At 48.1% G+C, this 22,165-nt stretch overlaps 1 protein-coding gene across 4 annotated transcripts in view; it reads left to right on the top strand.

The window, feature by feature from the left end:
• LOC139052528 (uncharacterized) overlaps positions 1–22,165 on the top strand; it is a 330,782-nt gene that overhangs the window by 54,240 nt on the left and 254,377 nt on the right. For all 4 annotated transcript variants that reach the window (XM_070529643.1, XM_070529644.1, XM_070529641.1 and 1 more), the window contains 2 exons: positions 968–1,057; positions 12,068–12,157. In XM_070529643.1, the coding sequence (XP_070385744.1) occupies positions 968–1,057; positions 12,068–12,157 (180 nt within the window). The remainder of the gene's footprint in view (positions 1–967; positions 1,058–12,067; positions 12,158–22,165) is intronic.

Below are 22,165 nucleotides of genomic sequence, written 5' to 3'. Positions count from 1 at the left end.
TCGTGAGGAATCTATTCAGTCACACATTTGTCGAGCTCTTCACAAAAAGCGTTGGAGACGAAGTCATCTTGATCAAGTAACCGCTTTCGCAAAAGGGAAATGTTACCTAGTCTACCATTCCCAGACTGGCCAAAGTGAGGCTTTCACTCCATGGGCAGCGCTCGCACTCATCTAACACACATTCGCGGCTCGGGGAGCCGAAAAGGCACGATGGTTTCATGCCTTCCAATGAGATTCCTATGCTGGTTACGTTCCCAGGCGCGGAGACACAAAGGTTCGCATTATTGCAATAAACGCAAACGCAACCCTCTTGTGGGGTGCGATCAGCATCCATTTTCGACGCAGGCTGAAAAACTTTGAAAGGGCGATAGGACTTTCGGGGTGAGCTGCTCTGAACATCTGGAACGTATCGCGGATAGAATGTCTCATAAACCGCTTTCAGACGTAGGCTCTCTTGCGGTTCGTGATGACTGACACAACGGCATCTTTGTTCGAGCTCTGCTAAGGGCACCCAAGTTGGACCTTGGTGAAGTAGTCGAGCGCAGCTTGTGCTACATACGATAGGCTTAACCATGACTTCGCGTACAGATTAAAATCTTGCCGCATTGCATGCTTCTCGTGCCGATTTCGAGCCTTTCTGAGCATGTACGTTGTGACAGCTGTGATTGATTCTTGAACGCGGTTGTTTTCAACTACTAGTGGCACGATGGTTAAGAGACGAAAGCGCTCTCTATATGACTTTTAAGCCACGTACGCTTGTTTCAAGTTATTTAACCAGCCAGCGCATGCACGAAATTCTGTCGCAAACGGTTAAGGTGCACTGACGTTTCCGCATGCAGCGCTTAAAGTAGGACGTGTCTTCGTCACCACAACGATTTCAACCTCGGCGCGTTTTAATATAATATCACAGCATCTCTTGCAATTGACTAAAAACATGCCATTGCGTTGGTGTTCACCGTCGATGCAGGAGACACGACAATGGGGGACAAGAAGGACAGAAGGAACAAGAAGGACAATTGGAGCCCGTGGGTGAGGTCACCAATGCGCTCAAGATCAGGTAAGTATGCCTTTCGGACTACAGTGTTAACACGGCAAACTGCGACCCATCTGGACTTACAAATAATGCAGGACTAATGTAGGACACTGCGCTTTGGCGGGACTCGCAGTCACTTTCGTGACGGCACGCAGACGACGACCTCGAGCGTCATTTGCCTTAATTGTGAGCACTCATTCCAGCGCCATTTGGTATTGCTGACTTGGGTTTATTGCTTAGACTTTCGAATTACTGGCGCCTGCCATTTGCTTTCTCTTTGAAGAATGGTGTAGTCCAAGCTATTTCTGGTTGAGAAATGCAGCCTATTTCATGAGACGTTCAAAATATTTAAAGAAAGATGTAATCTGTGAGATGGGGAACGTAGAGTATTTGCGGCCCGTTCGAGCAGGTGATTACATTTTGATGGCCGCAATTTTCGCGGACAATTCAACCATACAAAATTAACTAAACCTTGCAAAAAACTTTTGGTGATTAAGATGTGCATTTATTCGATACAATTGTGCTCGAAGACAGCTGCATTTTGTTTGATTCTTCCAAAGCGTTTGTGTAGAGATATCTAACATCAAATTCGACAATCAGTACTTCACTTTCGCATTCAAGGCTTCGGGAACTTTCGCATACAAGCCAGTCGCCATGTTGCCAGCCGAGAGAATACGCGTAGTAGTAATCACCTACACCGGGCGTTTAGACTGGCGTGTTATATTACGTCGTGGCTCCTGTCTCTGAGCGCGAAATTAGCACTCAAGTGCCAATTTTTATTCATAAATCTCGAACCACAAGCGCTTATGGGAGATCATAATGCTGGAGTCGTTCTTGAATAGTACTACATTCCCATTGTTAATTTAATGACGTAACGAACAAGTAATTGTAGGAACTACACTCATTAACTTTTACTGAAGCAGTCAGACGATTGATCCCAATGCAAAACTTGAAGCCCATCATCCGTGGAAGTCATAACCAGTTCGAAACATGCCAATCGCAGATGCTGCTAATCTCTTCTGTCTTCTGAATTTCGGTCTGTTTCACATAGAGAACGAAAACTTAACGGATGCAAAGCGCGACTGTCGTGCCATCGGGAGACGCGTACGAGTGATCACGTTACGCCTCACCGTTTCAGCTAGCATGAAGCGAGTGAGATTGCATCCTGATAAAAACATTCACTTCACGCTCGTCCTACAGGGAAAAGTGCCACTTGTGGGCGTCTGCTCTAGCGTAAAGACTAGAGCTACTCGTAACTAAAAACTCCAACGAATGCGGACGCTGCAACTATTAAAATAAGCACTTATGAATATGCAGCTTTGTGAATTCAGTCTCTCAGTTTACGAAAAAAAAATATTTTTTCGACGTACTGCGTTGTTATTGACCCTTAATGCATACTTAATGTTGAAGTAGTAGTAGTATTAGGGTGATCGCACGAGAGATCAAAGATGCAAGTCCGCTTGATGCTTTTTCCTCTGTTCTTTTTATATCTCGTGTACGAATATCCAAACTGCACAAAATAGAAAATGTTATTCCCAAAAAGCATTCCAAGCAAGCCTCCCCCCCTCCAATAAAAGAACAAAAGAAGAAATGGTAGGGGACCCTAATCTTTGACTTTGATGTCTGTTAGTGGCATTCGAACCTCGGAGTTGGTGTTCTTTGCGTTAACTTTAGGCGAACGCAACGCACGAACCGAACTCGACGGCAGCTCTTTTCCATCATTTAGAGGCTTAAATGTCAAGCCATCTTCTTGTGTGGAATGTCATTACTGAAGCCATTGCTTGCGGTTTCTCTTTCCGGGTTTCAAGGAATTTACCCAAGGTCATGCTCACGCGGCGGTTATTTAAACTCTAAAGTCTCTTCTGTGTTTTGGTGGGCTGTGATCACTGATGTCTAATTCTATTATTCCAGACAGTTCAACAGGCAGTTACTCAACTTGTAACTAAACTTACGTTCTGATATATGTGCAATGAGCCCACAAATTTTGAACTGAACTATTCTACGTTTGTACTATTTTCTTTTATTGTACTATTCTACTATTCCACTCTTATACTTTCTCTGATTTATATTGAATTTAGTACCCGATCGTCTCAGTGATTTCTAATTTCAGTTATTCCAGATATTTCAGTAACTCACCTTGTAGCTAATCTTATGCTTTGATATAATATTGGCACCTGTAGTTGTTTATCGAATGAGTTGTTTATCAATACGTACGTTGTACGATACGATGTGTACTTGTTTATCGTTTCGTTCTCTAAATGTTATCGTTCAGCATAGGATGCGTCTGCATGTATCCGAAGTTTCGGGACTGTTATCGATGGTTCTATCCGCTGTCTGTTGTCACCGAACCTTGTGTATTCTGATTACATCTATGCACGACGGGAATTGTGGAGAAAATTCTAGAAGACATGCGGGCACCAGCGGTAACTGGAACGTTCGAAGGCTCATGTATAAAAGGCGATGTACTTGACTCGCTGATCAGATTTTCGACGATCGCCGATTGTGTTCGCCACTATCGTCGTGCTTTGACGGTAGCCTATTTCTGTAGGCACAGATTAGCCCAATAAAACAGAAGTATCGCCATTCACAGTTTTGCTGCTTTCTTCACCGTTACTAACACGTGGCATCTGGTGGAGGAACAAGTTCGTTCATGTACCGGACGCCCCCAACAAGTCGTGATCCCAGCCTGGATCGCAAATACAAGACCAACGTCGTGCGGGATCATCGAGCGACCCGTCGACTGCAACAGCTGCCCCCGGAGCACGGAATTCTACCTGAGATGACCAAGAAGATCGTGACCAAGGCAACCCTGAATCCCAGCGTCCTTCGTTCTGCTGCATTATCCTCGGAGCCCACCAACCTTCCATCGATCTTCCACTGAAGACCCAGAATCCTGGCTGGAGACCTGGGAGTGGGACTCAAGAGGACAAACTGCGACATGTATACGTCGCTTGAGAAGACGGCGCCAGAACTTGTTTTGAGAACCGGGAGTCGACCCTGACAACATGGGACCTGTTCTGTAGCGACCTTCTGAGGACCTTTACGAGCGTCGTGCGCAAGGAAATGGCCGAAGCTATGCTCGACGCCCGAGTTCAACTACCCATCGAGAACGTAGCATCTTCACCGAGGAGATGACGCGCCTGTTCCGCCACGGCGACCCGGATATGACGAAAAAGAAAATTCGGTTCCTCATGTCTGGAGTAAAGCAGCAGTTCTTTGCTGGATTGATATGGAACCCGCCCAGGACTGTTGCTGACTTTGATTCCGAAGCCACAGCAATTGCGAAGACGCATGGTATGCGGACAAGGCAATATAACCACCGAAACTACACCGATATTCAAGCACTCGGCAGTAAAGACATGCGACAGTCCATCAGAGCGGTCGTGCGCGAGGAACTGCAGAAGTTCTTCCCAAGCTCGCAGCCTCAAGTGGCCTGAATCGCCAACATCGTCAAAGAAGAAGTTCAACCACCAGCTGAGGTTACTGAAGTGCCACCGCCATCGCCACAACCGCTGTCGGAAGCGATTACATGCCCCGGTGTCGCCCGCCGCCAGATTCGCCCTCCGCGCCGGCGCCAGGGCCCAATAATGCCGCGATTCCTTCACCGGAGGCCGCCACCGCCACCGTCGCCACCCTACCCACCTGGCGGCCAGTGAAACGCCCAAGGAAGACAGATATTTGGCGCGCCCCTGACTACCGCCCGCTCTGCTACCACTGTGGGGAAGCCGGCCATGTGTACCGCTGATGCCCATACCAAAACTTGGGGCTGCGAGGGTTCGCCGTCAACGCGCCGTGTCCGCAGCTTGGGGAGCGCCCTGGTGACACCGCCGATTACCACGCCGCCACTTAGTGGAGTTCTCGACGACCGTCCCGTTTCTCGTCAGCAGGCCGCTACTTGTCGTCGCAACGACGACCATGCACTGGCCTAGCCCGGGGCCGGTCTGCGAGCCCATATACAAAAAACTAAAAGCAGCAGCTGCTGGAGGTACACTAGCTGTTCTTCGAACTGAGGACGATACTCCGTCACTGACGAAGACGCCAGAAGGTCCATCTCAACGATATATCAACGAGACGCCGCCATCCCGACGAAGCCTACAACCAAAGATTGCGCCGACAAAAGAGGACCTGACGATTCGACATTCCAGCCACACGTCAACTCAACGCAGCCGTGATCCGAGCCCAAGACCTAACTGCAACGCAAGACAAAGAACCACCAACGTCGAAGTGTTTCTCGACGGCCACGCCGTACCGCCTCAGTGGACAAAGGAGCCGACTACTCCGTCATGAGTGGACCTATCGGTGTCCAGCTGAAGGAAGTTAAGACTCCATGAGAAGGCCCTTAAATTCGGACTGCTGGAGAAGACCCAATAACGCCAACTGGAATGTGCATGGCAAGAATTGCCGCTCCTGACCACAACTACCCTGCCACCTTCGTTATCCTCCAACAGTTTTCACAAGACGTCATTCTCGGCACGGACTTCCTGAACCAACACGGCACAATCATCGACTTGTAGTCAAAGTCAATAACACCATCCGAATATCAGGTTATACCGCCGGACAGCACTCGTAGTCACCATGCCTTGAGTGTACTTGAAGGCCAAGTCAGCATCCCACCTCGCTCCTGCATTGTCATCTCCGTCGGCAGCGTCACACCCGCATACGTAGAAGGCGTAATCGAGGGCAACCAACGTCTACTGCTCGGCCTTGAAATTTACGTTGCAAAAGCGATTGCTCGAAGCGAAATTGATGTTGACCAACTTCAGCGAGCAGTTCAAGCGCATCAACAATCGCATGGCAATCGCATACATTTAAGAAATTGTGGAAACCAGCAGTGCGTTTGTCCTCTGGGACTCAGCCGCATGTACCCCGACGACCGTAGTTCCCGAACCAGACTTCGACATATATCCAAGTCTCCCCATGATTAAACAGCAACATATCAGAAATTCGCATCGACGATACAAAGACTACCTTTCGACGTCATGGAGGATTCGACAAACACCAGTCCCAAAGCGTCGCATAATAACCGAAGAGTGCGCTGGACTACTCCGCCAGAGCTCTTACCGAGTTTCAACAGGAGAACGTGAAGCTATGAGACAACAAATCGACGATATGCTGCGCGACATCATCCAGCAGTCGAAAAGCCCGTGGGCATCTCCTCCTGTCTTGTTGAGGAAAAAGGACGGAACCCTACGTTTCTGCGTCGATTATTGTTGATTGAACAAGATCACAAAGAAGGACGTATAACCCCTCCCACGGATAGACGACGCATTGGATCGGCTCTGCAAATGCAAAATACTTTTCTCGTGCACGCATCTCAAGACTGGCTACTGGAAAGTTGAAGTCGACGAAAGGGATCGAGAAAAAATCGCCCTCATCACGCCAGACGGCTTCTGGGAATTCAAGGTCATGACAGTAGGTCTGTGCTTGGCGCCTGCGACATTCCACCTCGTGATGAACATGGTGTTAGCAAAAGTTGAAGTGGGAGACATGTCTTGTCTATTGGGTGACGTCACCGTCTATTCGCTCTTGTCTCTCCTCAGCTCATCCGCACTAACCTTTCGCATAGACAATCACTGTAGGTGGCTTGCGACAGTACTAGAGTTTATCAGGGCTCAGGCTAAAGCCAGAAAAGTGCCGCTCCTCTTGCGAGGATATTCTGTTGCTGGGGCCCGTCATCAGTAAGTTTTGCAAAGTTCCAGCATCCCATTGACAAGAAGGCACTGCGTAGATTCCTTGTCATGTTTGCCTGCTACAGGCGCTTTGTCCAGGACTTTTCCCGCATCGCTGAGGCACTGACTAAATCTGATGTCAAGTTCAAATGGGAAACGCCGCAGGCCGACACATTTCAAGAACTCGAACGACGTCTCCACCGGTACTTGCGCACTTCGTCGAAGATGCCGATACAGAAGTCCGCAGTGATGCCGGTAGCCTAGGCCTCGGTGCCGTGTTAGTCTAAAAGAAGGGCTTGAACATGTGATGGCTTACACCAGCCGGTCGCTATCAAGAGCGGAAGCCAATTTTTCTACAACCGAAAAGAAATGCCTCGCCATCATTTGGGCTACAGAAAAATTACCTATTGGTAGGACCTATACTATTGGTAGGACCTTTTACCTATATGGTAGGACATTCAATGTTGTCAGCAATCGTCGGGCGTTTTGCTAGCTAGAGAATTTAAAGGACCCTTCAGTACGCGCGACGCAGTGGAGCCTCAGAATGCAAGAATATGACAAGCTGTATCTACAAGTCCGGACAAGAGCACTACGATGCCGACTGCCTATCACGCGGCCCCATTGACCCACAGTCGCAGGACGACGAGGATTACGACGCCTTCCTTGGAATAATAAGTGCGGAAGATCGACCCGAAGCTAAAAGGCCTCGTAGAGTATTTGGAAGGGAGCGCCGAAGTCGTCCCTAGAGCATTTAATTGAGGATAATCTTCATTTTACTGTAAAAGAACATACTCCCTATTAAGACCTTCTCACCAGTGCGCGCCAGCTACGTTCTTGTTGTTCCCTCAACACTTCGTCCAGAAGTAATGCAAGCCCTACATGACGATTCGACAGCTCGGCACCTCGGAATTTCCCGCACGCTATCGAGGATACAGGAAAGGTATTACTGGTTGTGCCTGACCGCCGACGTCGCCCGTTACGTCAATGCATGCCGGGACTGTCAACGATGCAAGGCGCCACCGACAAGACCGGCGGGATTATTACACCCGTTCAAGCATCCTTGCCGAACATTTCAGGAGGTCGGGATGGATTTGTTGGGACGGTTTCCGACGTCAGCATCCGGAAATAAGTGGATCGTCGTGGCGACAGACTACCTTACCCGCTTCGCTGAAACTAAAGCTGTGCCGAAAGTTGGCGCAGCCGAAGTGGCGACATTCTTCGTCGAGAACATCCTGCTGTGACGTGGCGCGCTCCAGAAGTCCTCATCACCGACAGGGGAACGGCCTTTACAGTAGTGCTTACCCAAGCCGTTCTGCAACACAGCCAGACAAGCCACAGGACAAAAACTGCGTACCACCCACAGACTAATGGTCTTACGGACGCCTAAACAAGATCCTCGCCCACCTGCTAGCAACGTACGTCGACGTCAAGCACAAGACGTCGGATGCACTGCTGCCGTTCGTAGCCAACGCTCACACCAAGGTGGTGGAAGAAACAACACAGATCAGGCCGTGTAAGCTGGTTTGCGGCAGGAACCGTACAACGACTCTCGACGCCATGTTGCCGCACGTTAGCGACGAAGAAAATGCCGACGCCGCCAGCTATCTCCAGCGTGCCGAAGAAGCCCAACAGCTCGCCCGCTTTCGGATCGAGAACCCTCAGAGGACCGACATCGACAGCCGACACTACACCCGTCGACGACGCTACCCCGAATACTAGCTCGGTGACCATGTTTGTGTTTGGACCCTAATATGCCGACAAGGACTTAGCGAGAAGCTTTTACACCGCTATTTTCGGCCCTAAAAGATCATCCGACGCATTGGCGTACTCGACTATGAAGTCGTGCCACACGGCATTTCGCTATCATAGCGCCGCCGCTCACGACCTGAAATAGTCCATGTTGTCTGACTTAAGCCATTCTGCCAGCTAACGAACATTGGCTCTTTGGTTAGCTGGAGCCTTCGTCTTCCTTTGGACTGCGTTCCTTTGGACTTTGTTTCTTTGTTGTTGTTTTTTACCATTTCTTAGTAAGTGTGCTTTAATTTTTTTTGCTATCCTTTTATATTTATAGCATCGGGACGGTGCTTTTGAAGAAAGATGGTATTGATACATGCATTTATTTATCGAATGACCGCGTTTCATTTTCTAAATGTTATCGCAGAGCGCAGGACGCGCCTGCATGTATCGGAAGTTTCTGGAATATTATGGTGGTTCTATCCGCTCTTGGTTGTCGCGGAAGCTTGTGTATTCTGATTGCATGTATGCGTGAGACGAATGGTGTAGAACCTGGTTGAACTTTCTGGAAGGCACGCGGGCGCCAGCGATTACTCTGGAACGATCGATGGTTCATGTATAAAAGCCTACGTGCTTGACTCGCTGATCAGATTTTCGACGATAGCCGACTGTGTTCGCCGCTACCGTAGTGGTTTGGGTGTAGCCTTTCGTTTTTAAGGCACAGGTTCGCCGAGTAAACACTAGATTCGCCATTCACAGTTTTGCCGCTTTCTTCACCGTCGCTACCACGTGACAATATCTATAATGAAACCCATGAATTTGGTACTGTATTATTTTTTTTCAATTTTCTTATTTAATCTGAATTTCGATCCCTGTCGTTTCAGTTATTTCTATCTAATTCTCATTATTCTGGTCATTTCACTAACTCCACTTGTAAATAAACTTATGCTGTGATATCGTATTTATAATAAAACCCATGAATTTTCTACTGTACCATTTCTTTTAATTTTTCGTCTGATTTATTTTGAATTCCCTCCCCGGTCCTGCCAGGAGGTTTAGCGGAAGTGTTGTGCAAGAAACAAAACTGTCACTAGATGCTCGTGGCAATAAAAAGTATTTGAAGGTGGCAGCGCGAGCGTCCTCCTATTGCTTACCACAATATTTTCCGATTCGCGGCCGAATTAAATGCCAACTAAAAACGCTGTGCCAAGAACATTTCTCCTAATTTTAATATCTTTGGCAGCAAACTATTTACATGCGTTTTTTATGCTGTCGACAAACAAAAAAAAAGTGTAAGGAAACTCTAAATATCGTCCAAATACGAACATTTTTGCAACTTAATTTGATGCGCCTTGGCGGGTTTTTAATTCTCAAAGAAACTTGAAAAAAGCGTCAAACAAGAACGTTCTTTTTGCAACGTTTATGCATAACATTATCTTTCTACTTCAAAACAAAGAAAAGAATAAGAAACTTTTTTTGAATATTCGTTTTTAAACAATGAAATAAGAAAGTGTGGTTCCAATTTTGGAAAAAAAAGTGCTTGAAAGTCTGCTTTTGTCGTGCAAAACGTGGTTGCGATATTAGGTTTACCCATTTGCTTTATTCGCAAGATACAAGCGGCCAATGTGCGCCCTGTTGAACTTGCTGGTTTTATTGCCGGGACGACTCATTCCCGTTTGTAAGCATTTACTCTCTCTAAAAGAAGAAAAGGACACGGTTGCCACAAATTAAGAAAGGTGTACCAGGGTTTTTTATTGCGGCAAGAACAGAGAACCTGTTTTCTGCTTTGTTTTCTGGGACGCAAGTGAGAAAAAACTCGACCCTATTTGCGGTGCTCGAACAAATTTATTGCGTGCCCCCTCCCCCCCCCCTTTCCAGTTAGTATTTAAAAGAGGTAAATCATCGTCAAGGGGGGCAGGGGGGGGGGGGGGGGGGGGCTAGCGGCAATTCTCGCAACCAACAGCGCATGCCCGCTTGACTGATCGCGGGCACACATCCACACATGCCATGAGTAAATTCCCGGCACACACGTCACGGAAGCTTCCACTCCACTAACTTCTGCTGGCGATGCTCCTCGATGGCTGCAGCAGGCGCATTAAGCAGAGCCACATTCTTGATGTTTCCTCTAAGTTGGGAGACCATATCATGGGCCGACTGACCGGGGCCGGCACTTCCAGACCTCAGGCGGTGCAGGGAAGCTTGGGGCTTTCCTGCACCAAGCTTCCATCCACACCGCCATGGGCGTTCTTCCCATGCCCTGTAGCGGAAAATATCCACCCCGCAGACGTCTGCGAGTGGGAAACACATACAGTTAATACCTATCTTTAAAATGTGTCGGTGCCCTATCGCCGAGGTATGTTACGTGACAGTAGATTGGTGCTTTTTAATGTCTGAGACTTCGGGCTTGCTATCTAGCGTGTAGCAGGCGTGCGCTACGTCGTGATGCATGTCATCGCTTACGAGAGCAAAGCTGTGTGTTGCTTTCCTTGTCCTGGCGACACATGAGAAAATGTAGATTTGTTTCTTGTGCCAATGGTACGATTGTGTTTCATTCGAGAAAAGAACAGTGTCGTTTTCAGAAAAATCGAAATGCAAAGCAATGCTTCCGTGTCGCTCGCACTTTTTTGCCTCATGAATAACCGCAGCTTGAGTGCGGCGCATGCGTTCGTGAGGAATCCATTCAGTCACTCATTTGTCGAGCTCTTCACAAAAAGCGTTGGAGACGAAGTCATCTTGATCAAGTAACCGCTTTCACAAAAGGGAAATGTTACCTAGTCTACCATTCCCAGACTGGCCAAAGTGAGGCTTTCACTCCATGGGCAGCGCTCGCACTCATCTAACACACAATCGCGGCTCGGGGAGCCGCAAAGACACGATGCTTTCATGCGTTCCAATGAGATCCCTATGCTGGTTACGTTCCCAAGCGCGGAGACACAAAGGTTGGCATTAGTGCAATAAACGCAAACGCAACCCTCTTGTGGGGTGCAAGCAGCATCCATTTTCGACGCAGGCTGAAAAACTTTGAAAGGGCGATGGACTTTCAGGGTGAGCTGCTCTGAACATCTGGAACGTGTCGCGGATAGAATGTCTCATAAACCGCTTTCAGACGTAGGCTCTCTTGCGGTTCGTGATGACTGACACAACGGCATCTTTGTTCGAGCTCTGCTAAGGGCACCCAATTTGCACCTTGGTGAAGTAGTCGAGCGCAGCTTGTATTACATACGATAGGCTTAACCATGACTTCGTGTACAGATTAAAATCTTGCCGCATTGCATGCTTCTCGTGCCGTTTTCGAGCCTTTCTGAGCATGTACGTTGTGACTGCTGTGATTGATTCTTGAACGCGGTTGTTTTCAACTACTAGTGGCACGATGGTTAAGAGACGAAAGCGCTATCTATATGACTTTTAAGCCACGTACGCTTGCTTCAAGTTATTTAACCAGCCAGCGCATGCACGAAATTCTGTCGCAAACGGTTAAGGTGCATTGACGTTTCCGTATGCAGCGCTTAAAGTAGGACGTGTCTTCGTCACCACAACGATTTCAACCTCGGCGCGTTTTAATATAATATCACAGCATCTCTTGCAATTGACTAAAAACATGCCATTGCGTTGGTGTTCACCGTCGATGCAGGAGACACGACAATGGGGGACAAGAAGGACAGAAGGAACAAGAAGGACAATTGGAGCCCGTGGGTGAGGTCACCAATGCGCTCAAGATCCGGTAAGTATGCCTTTCGGACTACAGTGTTAACACGGCAAACTGCGACCCATCTGGACTTACAAATAATGCAGGACTAATGTAGGACACTGCGCTTTGGCGGGACTCGTAGTCACTTTCGTGACGGCACGCAGACGACGACCTCGAGCGTCATTTGCCTTAATTGTGAGCACTCATTCCAGCGCCATTTGGTATTGCTGACTTGGGTTTATTGCTTAGACTTTCGAATTACTGGCGCCTGCCATTTGCTTTCTCTTTGAAGAATGGTGTAGTCCAAGCTATTTCTGGTTGAGAAATGCAGCCTATTTCATGAGACGTTCAAAATATTTAAAGAAAGATGTAATCTGTGAGATGGGGAACGTAGAGTATTTGCGGCCCGTTCGAGCAGGTGATTACATTTTGATGGGCGCAATTTTCGCGGACAATTCAACCATACAAAATTAACTAAACCTTGCAAAAAACTTTTGGTGATTAAGATGTGCATTTATTCGATACAATTGTCCTCGAAGACAGCTGCATTTTGTTTGATTCTTCCAAAGCGTTTGTGTAGAGATATCTAACATCAAATTCGACATCGAATTCGACATCAAATTCGACACTTTCGCATTCAAGGCTTCGGGAACTTTCGCATACAAGCCAGTCGCCATGTTGCCAGCCGAGAGAATACGCGTAGTCGTAATCACCTACACCGGGCGTTTAGACTGGCGTGTTATACTACGTCGTGGCTCCTGACTCTGAGCGCGAAATTAGCACTCAAGTGCCAATTTTTATTCATAAATCTCGAACCACAAGCGCTTATGGGAGATCATAAAGCTGGAGTCGTTCTTGAATAGTACTACATTCCCATTGTTAATTTAATGACGTAACGAACAAGTAATTGTAGGAACTACACTCATTAACTTTTACTGAAGCAGTCAGACGATTGATCCCAATGCAAAACTTGAAGCCCATCATCCGTGGAAGTCATAACCAGTTCGAAACATGTCAATCGCAGATGCTGCTAATCTCTTCTGTCTTCTGAATTTCGGTCTGTTTCACATAGAGAACGAAAACTTAACGGATGCAAAGCGCGACTGTCGTGCCATCGGGAGACGCGTACGAGTGATCACGTTACGCCTCACCGTTTCAGCTAGCATGAAGCGAGTGAGATTGCATCCTGATAAAAACATTCACTTCACGCTCGTCCTACAGGGAAAAGTGCCACTTGTGGGCGTCTGCTCTAGCGTAAAGACTAGAGCTACTCGTAACTAAAAACTCCAACGAATGCGGACGCTGCAACTATTAAAATAAGCACTTATGAATATGCAGCTTTGTGAATTCGGTCCCTCGGTTTACAAAAAAAATATTTTTTCAACGTACTGCGTTGTTATTGACCCTTAATGCTTGTGTTGAAGTAGTAGTAGTATTAGGATGATCGCACGAGAGATCAAACGTGCAAGTCCGCTTGCTACTTTTTCGTCTGTTCTTTTAATATCTCATGTACGAATATCCAAACTGCACAAAATAGAAAATGTTATTCCCAAAAAGCATTCCAAGCAAGCCTCCCCCCCTCCAATAAAAGAACAAAAGAAGAAATGGTAGGGGACCCTAAACTTTGACTTTGATGTCTGTTAGTGGCATTCGAACCTCGGAGTTGGTGTTCTTTGCGTTAACTTTAGGCGAACGCAACGCACGAACTGAACTCGACGGCAGCTCTTTTCCATCATTTAGAGGCTTAAATGTCAAGCCATCTTCTTGTGTGGAATGTCATTACTGAAGCCATTGCTTGCGGTTTCTCTTTCCGGGTTTCCAGGAATTTACCCAAGGTCATGCTCACGCGGCGGTTATTTAAACTCTAAAGTCTCTTCTGTGTTTTGGTGGGCTGTGATCACTGATGTCTAATTCTATTATTCCAGACAGTTCAACAGGCAGTTACTCAACTTGTAACTAAACTTACGTTCTGATATATGTGCAATGAGCCCACAAATTTTGAATTGAACTATTCTACGTTTGTACTATTTTCTTTTATTGTACCATTCTACTATTCCACTCTCATACTTTCTCTGATTTATATTGAATTTAGTACCCGATCGTCTCAGTGATTTCTAATTTCAGTTATTCCAGATATTTCAGTAACTCACCTTGTAGCTAATCTTATGCTTTGATATAATATTGGCACCTGTAGTTGTTTATCGAATGAGTTGTTTATCAATACGTACGTTGTACGATACGATGTGTACTTGTTTATCGTTTCGTTCTCTAAATGTTATCGTTCAGCATAGTATGCGTCTGCATGTATCCGAAGTTTCGGGACTGTTATCGATGGTTCTATCCGCTGTCTGTTGTCACCGAACCTTGTGTATTCTGATTACATCTATGCACGACGGGAATTGTGGAGAAAATTCTAGAAGACATGCGGGCACCAGCGGTAACTGGAACGTTCGAAGGCTCATGTATAAAAGGCGATGTACTTGACTCGCTGATCAGATTTTCGACGATCGCCGATTGTGTTCGCCACTATCGTCGTGCTTTGACGGTAGCCTATTTCTGTAGGCACAGATTAGCCCAATAAAACAGAAGTATCGCCATTCACAGTTTTGCTGCTTTCTTCACCGTTACTAACACGTGGCATCTGGTGGAGGAACAAGTTCGTTCATGTACCGGACGCCCCCAACAAGTCGTGATCCCAGCCTGGATCGCAAATACAAGACCAACGTCGTCCCGGATCATCGAGCGACCCGTCGACTGCAACAGCTGCCCCCGGAGCACGGAATTCTACCTGAGACGACCAAGAAGATCGTGACCAAGGCAACCCTGAATCCCAGCGTCCTTCGTTCTGCTGCATTATCCTCGGAACCCACCAACCTTCCATCGATCTTCCACTGAAGACCCAGAATCCTGGCTGGAGACCTGGGAGTGGGACTCAAGAGGACAAACTGCGACATGTATACGTCGCTTGAGAAGACGGCGCCAGAACTTGTTTTGAGAACCGGGAGTCGACCCTGACAACATGGGACCTGTTCTGTAGCGACCTTCTGAGGACCTTTACGAGCGTCGTGCGCAAGGAAATGGCCGAAGCTATGCTCGACGCCCGAGTTCAACTACAGATCGAGAACGTAGCATCTTCACCGAGGAGATGACGCGCCTGTTCCGCCACGGCGACCCTGATATGACGAAAAAGAAAATTCGGTTCCTCATGTCTGGAGTAAAGCAGCAATTCTTTGCTGGATTGATATGGAACCCGCCCAGGACTGTTGCTGACTTTCATTCCGAAGCCACAGCGATTGCGAAGACGCATGATATGCGGACAAGGCAATATAACCGCCAAAACTACACAGATGTTCAAGCACTCGGCAGTAAAGACATGCGAGAGTCCATCAGACTGGTCGTGCGCGAAGAACTGCAGAAGTTCTTCCCAAGCTAGCAGCCTCCAGTGGCCTCGATCGCCAACATCGTCAAAGAAGAAGTTCAACGATCACCTGAGGTTATTGAAGTAACACCGCCATCGCCACAACCGCTGTCGGAAGCGATGACATGCCCCGGTGTCGCCCGCCGCCAGATTCGCCCTCCGCGCCGGCGCCAGGGCCCAATAATGCCGCGATTCCTTCACCAGAGGCCGCCACCGCCACCGTCGCCACCCTACCCACCTGGCGGCCAGTGAAACGCCCAAGGAAGACAGATATTTGGCGCGCCCCTGACTACCGCCCGCTCTGCTACCACTGTGGGGAAGCCGGCCATGTGTACCGCTGATGCCCATACCAAAACTTGGGGCTGCGAGGGTTCGCCGTCAACGCGCCGTGTCCGCAGCTTTGGGAGCGCCCTGGTGACACCACCGATTACCACGCCGCCACTTAGTGGAGTTCTCGACGACCGTCCCGTTTCTCGTCAGCAGGCCGCTACTTGTCGTCGCAACGGCGACCATGCACTGGCCTAGCCCGGGGCCGGTCTGCGAGCCCATATACAAAAAACTAAAAGCAGCAGCTGCTGGAGGTACACTAGCTGTTCTTCGAACTGAGGACGATACTCCGTCACTGACGAAGACACCAGAAGGTCCATCTCAACGATATATCAACGAGACGCCGCCATCCCGACGAAGCCTACAACCAAAGATTGCGCCGACAAAAGAGGACCTGACGATTCGACTTTCCAGCCACACGTCAACTCAACGCAGCCGTGATCCGAGCCGAAGACCTAACTGCAACGCAAGACAAAGAACCACCAACGTCGAAGTGTTTCTCGACGGCCACGCCGTACCGCCTCAGTGGACAAAGGAGCCGACTACTCCGTCATGAGTGGACCTATCGGTGTCCAGCTGAAGGAAGTTAAGACTCCATGAGAAGGCCCTTAAATTCGGACTGCTGGAGAAGACCCAATAACGCCAACTGGAATGTGCATGGCAAGAATTGCCGTTCCTGACCACAACTACCCTGCCACCTTCGTTATCCTCCAACAGCTTTCACAAGACGTCATTCTCGGCACGGACTTCCTGAACCAACACGGCACAATCATCGACCTGTAGTCAAAGTCAATAACACCAACCGAATATCAGGTTATACGGCCGGACAGCACTCGTAGTCACCATGCCTTGAGTGTACTTGAAGGCCAAGTCAGCATCCCACCTCGCTCCTGCATTGTCATCTCCGTCGGCAGCGTCACACCCGCATACGTAGAAGGCGTAATCGAGGGCAACCAACGTCTACTGCTCGGCCTTGAAATTTACGTTGCAAAAGCGATTGCTCGAAGCGAAATTGATGTTGACCAGCTTCAGCGAGCAGTTCAAGCGCATCAACAATCGCATGGCAATCGCATACATTTAAGAAATTGTGGAAACCAGCAGTGCGTTTGTCCTCTGGGACTCAGCCGCATGTACCCCGACGACCGTAGTTCTCGAACCAGACTTCGACATATATCCATGTCTCCTCATGATTAAACAGCAACATATCAGAAATTCGCATCGACGATACAAAGACTACCTTTCGACGTCATCGAGGATTCGACAAACACCAGTCGCAAAGCGTCGCATAATAACCGAAGAGTGCGCTGGACTACTCCGCGAGAGCTCTTACCGAGTTTCAACAGGAGAACGTGAAGCTATGAGACAACAAATCGACGATATGCTGCGCGACATCATCCAGCAGTCGAAAAGCCCGTGGGCATCTCCTCCTGTCTTGTTGAGGAAAAAGGACGGAACCCTACGTTTCTGCGTCGATTATTGTTGATTGAACAAGATCACAAAGAAGGACGTATAACCCCTCCCACGGATAGACGACGCATTGGATCGGCTCTGCAAATGCAAAATACTTTTCTCGTGCACGCATCTGAAGACTGGCTACTGGAAAGTTGAAGTCGACGAAAGGGATCGAGAAAAAATCGCCCTCATCACGCCAGACGGCTTCTGGGAATTCGAGGTCATGACAGTAGCTCTGTGCTTGGCGCCTGCAACGTTCCAGCTCGTGATGAACACGGTGTTAGCAAAAGTTGAAGTGGGAGACATGTCTTGTCTTTTGGGTGACGTCACCGTCTATTCGCTCTTGTCTCTCCTCAGCTCATCCGCACTAACCTTTCGCATAGACAATCACTGTAGGTGGCTTGCGACAGTACTAGAGTTCATCAGGGCTCAGGCTAAAGCCAGAAAAGTGCCGCTCCTCTTGCGAGGATATTCTGTTGCTGGGGCCCGTCATCAGTAAGTTTTGCAAAGTTCCAGCATCCCATTGACAAGAAGGCACTGCGTAGATTCCTTGTCATGTTTGCCTGCTACAGGCGCTTTGTCCAGGACTTTTCCCGCATCGCTGAGGCACTGACTAAATCTGATGTCAAGTTCAAGTGGGAAACGCCGCAGGCCGACACATTTCAAGAACTCGAACGACGTCTCCACCGGTACTTGCGCACTTCGACGAAGATGCCGATACAGAAGTCCGCAGTGATGCCGGTAGCCTAGGCCTCGGTGCCGTGTTAGTCTAAAAGAAGGGCTTGAACATGTGATGGCTTACACCAGCCGGTCGCTATCAAGAGCGCAAGCCAATTTTTCTACAACCGAAAAGAAATGCCTCGCCATCATTTGGGCTACAGAAAAATTACCTATTGGTAGGACCTATACTATTGGTAGGACCTTTTACCTATATGGTAGGACATTCAATGTTGTCAGCAATCGTCGGGCGTTTTTCTAGCTAGAGAATTTAAAGGACCCTTCAGTAGGCGCGACGCACTGGAGCCTCAGAATGCAAGAATATGACAAGCTGTATCTACAAGTCCGGACAAGAGCACTACGATGCCGACTGCCTATCACGCGGCCCCATTGACCCACCGTCGCAGGACGACGAGGATTACGACGCCTTCCTTGGAATAATAAGTGCGGAAGACTTCGCTGAACAGAACCAAGATCGACCCGAAGCTAAAAGGCCTCGTAGTGTATTTGGAAGGGAGCGCCGACGTCGTCCCTAGAGCCTTTAATTGAGGATAATCTTCATTTTACTCTAAAAGAACATACTCCCTATGAAGACCTTCTCACCAGTGCGCGCCAGCTACGTTCTTGTTGTTCCCTCAACACTTCGTCCAGAAGTAATGCAAGCCCTACATGACGATTCGACAGCTCGGCACCTCGGGATTTCCCGCACGCTATCGAGGATACAGGAAAGGTATTACTGGTTGCGCCTGACCGCCGACGTCGCCCGTTACGTCAATGCATGCCGGGACTGTCAACGATGCAAGGCGCCACCGACAAGACCGGCGGGATTATTACACCCGTTCAAGCATCCTTGCCGAACATTTCAGGAGGTCGGGATGGATTTGTTGGGACGGTTTCCGACGTCAGCATCCGGAAATAAGTGGATCGTCGTGGCGACAGACTACCTTTCCCGCTTCGCTGAAACTAAAGCTCTGCCGAAAGTTGGCGCAGCCGAAGTGGCGACATTCTTCGTCGAGAACATCCTGCTGTGACGTGGCGCGCTCCAGAAGTCCTCATCACCGACAGGGGATCGGCCGTTACAGTAGTGCTTACCCAAGCCGTTCTGCAACACAGCCAGACAAGCCACAGGACAAAAACTGCGTACCACCCACAGACTAATGGTCTTACGGACGCCTAAACAAGATCCTCGCCCACCTGCTAGCAACGTACGTCGACGTCAAGCACAAGACGTCGGATGCACTGCTGCCGTTCGTAGCCAATGCTCACACCAAGGCGGTGGAAGAAACAACACAGATCAGGCCGTGTAAGCTGGTTTGCGGCAGGAACCGTACAACGACTCTCGACGCCATGTTGCCGCACGTTAGCGACGAAGAAAATGCCGACGCCGCCAGCTATCTCCAGCGTCCCGAAGAAGCCCAACAGCTCGCCCGCTTTCGGATCGAGAACCCTCAGAGGACCGACATCGACAGCCGACACTACACCCGTCGACGACGCTACCCCGAATACTAGCTCGGTGACCATGTTTGTGTTTGGACCCTAATATGCCGACAAGGACTTAGCGAGAAGCTTTTACACCGCTATTTTCGGCCCTAAAAGATCATCCGACGCATTGGCGTACTCGACTATGAAGTCGTGCCACACGGCATTTCGCTATCATAGCGCCGCCGCTCACGACCTGAAATAGTCCATGTTGTCTGACTTAAGCCATTCTGCCAGCTAACGAACATTGGCTCTTTGGTTAGCTGGAGCCTTTGTCTTCCTTTGGACTGCGTTACTTTGGACTTTGTTTCTTTGTTGTTTTGTTACCATTTCTTAGTAAGTGTGCTGTAATTTTTTTTTTTGCTCTCCTTTTGTATTTATAGCATCGGGACGGTGCTTTTGAAGAAAGAGGGTATTGATACATGCATTTATTTATCGAATGACCGCGTTTCATTTTCTAAATGTTATCGCAGAGCGCAGGACGCGCCTGCATGTATCGGAAGTTTCTGGAATATTATGGTGGTTCTATCCGCTCTTGGTTGTCACGGAAGCTTGTGTATTCTGGTTGCATGTATGCGTGGGACGAATGGTGTAGAACCTGGTTGAACTTTCTGGAAGGCACGCGGGCGACAGCGATTACTCTGGAACGATCGATGGTTCATGTATAAAAGCCTACGTGCTTGACTCGCTGATCAGATTTTCGACGATAGCCGACTGTGTTCGCCGCTATTGTAGTGCTTCGGGTGTAGCCTCTCGTATTTAGGGCACAGGTTCGCACAGTAAAACACTAGCTTCGCCATTCACAGTTTTGCCGCTTTCTTCACCGTCGCTACCACGTGACAATATCTGTAATGAAACCCATGAATTTCGTACGCTAATATTTTTTTCAATTTTCTTATTTAATCTGAATTTTGACCCTTGTCCTTTCAGTCATTTCTATCTAATTCTCATTATTCTGGTCATTTTATTAACTCCACTTGTAACTAAACTTATGATGTGCTATCATATTTATAATAAAACCCATGAATTTTGTACTGTACCATTTTTTTATTTTTTGTCTGATTTATTTTGTATTCCCTCCACGGTCGTGCCACGAGCTTTACCGGAAGTGCTGTGCAAGAAACAAAAGTGTCACTGGATGCTCGTGTCAATAAAAAGTATTTGAAGTTGGCAGCGCGAGCGTCCTCCTATTCCTTACCACAATATTTTTCGATTCGCGGCCGAATTAAATGCCAACTAAAAACGCTGTGCCAAGAACATTTCTCTTAGTTTTAATATGTTTGGAAGTAACCTAGTTACATGCGTTTTTTATGCTGTCGGCAAACAAAAAAAGTGTAGAAAAATTCCAAACATCGCCCAAAAACCAAAAATTTTGCAACCTAATTCGATGGGTCTTGGCGCGTTTTTTATTTCTCAAAGAAGCTTGAAAAAAGTGTGAAACAAGAATGTTCTCTTTGCAACATTTATGCATAACATTATGTTCCCACATAAAAAGAAAAAATATTAAGAAATTTTTTTCGAGTATTCGTTTTCAAAAAATGAAATAAGAAAGTGTGGTTCCAATTTTGGAAAAAAAGTGCTTGAAAGCCTGCTTTTGTCGGGCAAAACGTGGGTGCGATAGTATGTTTACTCATTTGCTTTATTCGCAAGATACAAAGGGCCAAGTTGCCCCCTGTTGAACTTGGTGGTTTCATTACCGCGATGACTGATTCCCTTTGCTAGCATTTACTCTCTTTAAAAGAAGAAAAGGACACGGTTGCCACAAATTAAGGACGGTGTACCTGTGTTTTTTATTGCGGCAAGAACAGAGAACCTATTTTCTGCTTTGTTTTCTGGGACGCAAGTGAGAAAAAACTCGACACTACTTGTGGTGCTCGAACAAATTTATTGCGTGCCCCCTCCCCCCCCCCTTTGCAGTTAGTATATAAAAGAGGTAAATCACCGTCAAGGGGGGCAGGGGGGGGGGGGGGGCTAGCGGCAATTCTCGCAACGAACAGCGCATGCCCGCTTGACTGATCGCGGGCACACATCCACACATGCCATGAGTAAATTCCCGGCGCACACGTCACGGAAGCTTCCACTCCACTAACTTCTGCTGGCGATGCTCCTCGATGGCTGCAGCAGGCGCATTAAGCAGAGCCACATTCTTGATGTTTCCTCTAAGTTGGGACACCATATCATGGGCCGACTGACCGGGGCCGGCACTTCCAGACCTCAGGCGGTGCAGGGAAGCTTGGGGCTTTCCTGCACCAAGCTTCCATCCACACCGCCATGGGCGTTCTTCCCATGCCCTGTAGCGGAAAATATCCACCCCGCAGACGTCTACGAGTGGGAAACACATACAGTTAATACCTATCTTTAAAATGTGTCGGTGCCCTATCGCCGAGGTATGTTACGTGACAGTAGATTGGTGCTTTTTAATGTCTGAGACTTCGGGCTTGCTATCTAGCGTGTAGCAGGCGTGCGCTACGTCGTGATGCATGTCATCGCTTACGAGAGCAAAGCTGTGTGTTGCTTTCCTTGTCCTGGCGACACAGGAGAAAATGAAGATTTGTTTCTTGTGCCAATGGTACGATTGTGTTTCATTCGAGAAAAGAACAGTGTCGTTTTCAGAAAAATCGAAATGCAAAGCAATGCTTCCGTGTCGC

This window comes from Dermacentor albipictus, unplaced genomic scaffold (assembly GCF_038994185.2).
Source record: "Dermacentor albipictus isolate Rhodes 1998 colony unplaced genomic scaffold, USDA_Dalb.pri_finalv2 scaffold_26, whole genome shotgun sequence".
In the NCBI taxonomy this organism is placed as follows: domain Eukaryota; kingdom Metazoa; phylum Arthropoda; class Arachnida; order Ixodida; family Ixodidae; genus Dermacentor; species Dermacentor albipictus.
The sequence above is the reverse complement of the archived record's forward strand: the minus strand, read 5'-3'. Positions and strand labels throughout refer to the sequence as shown.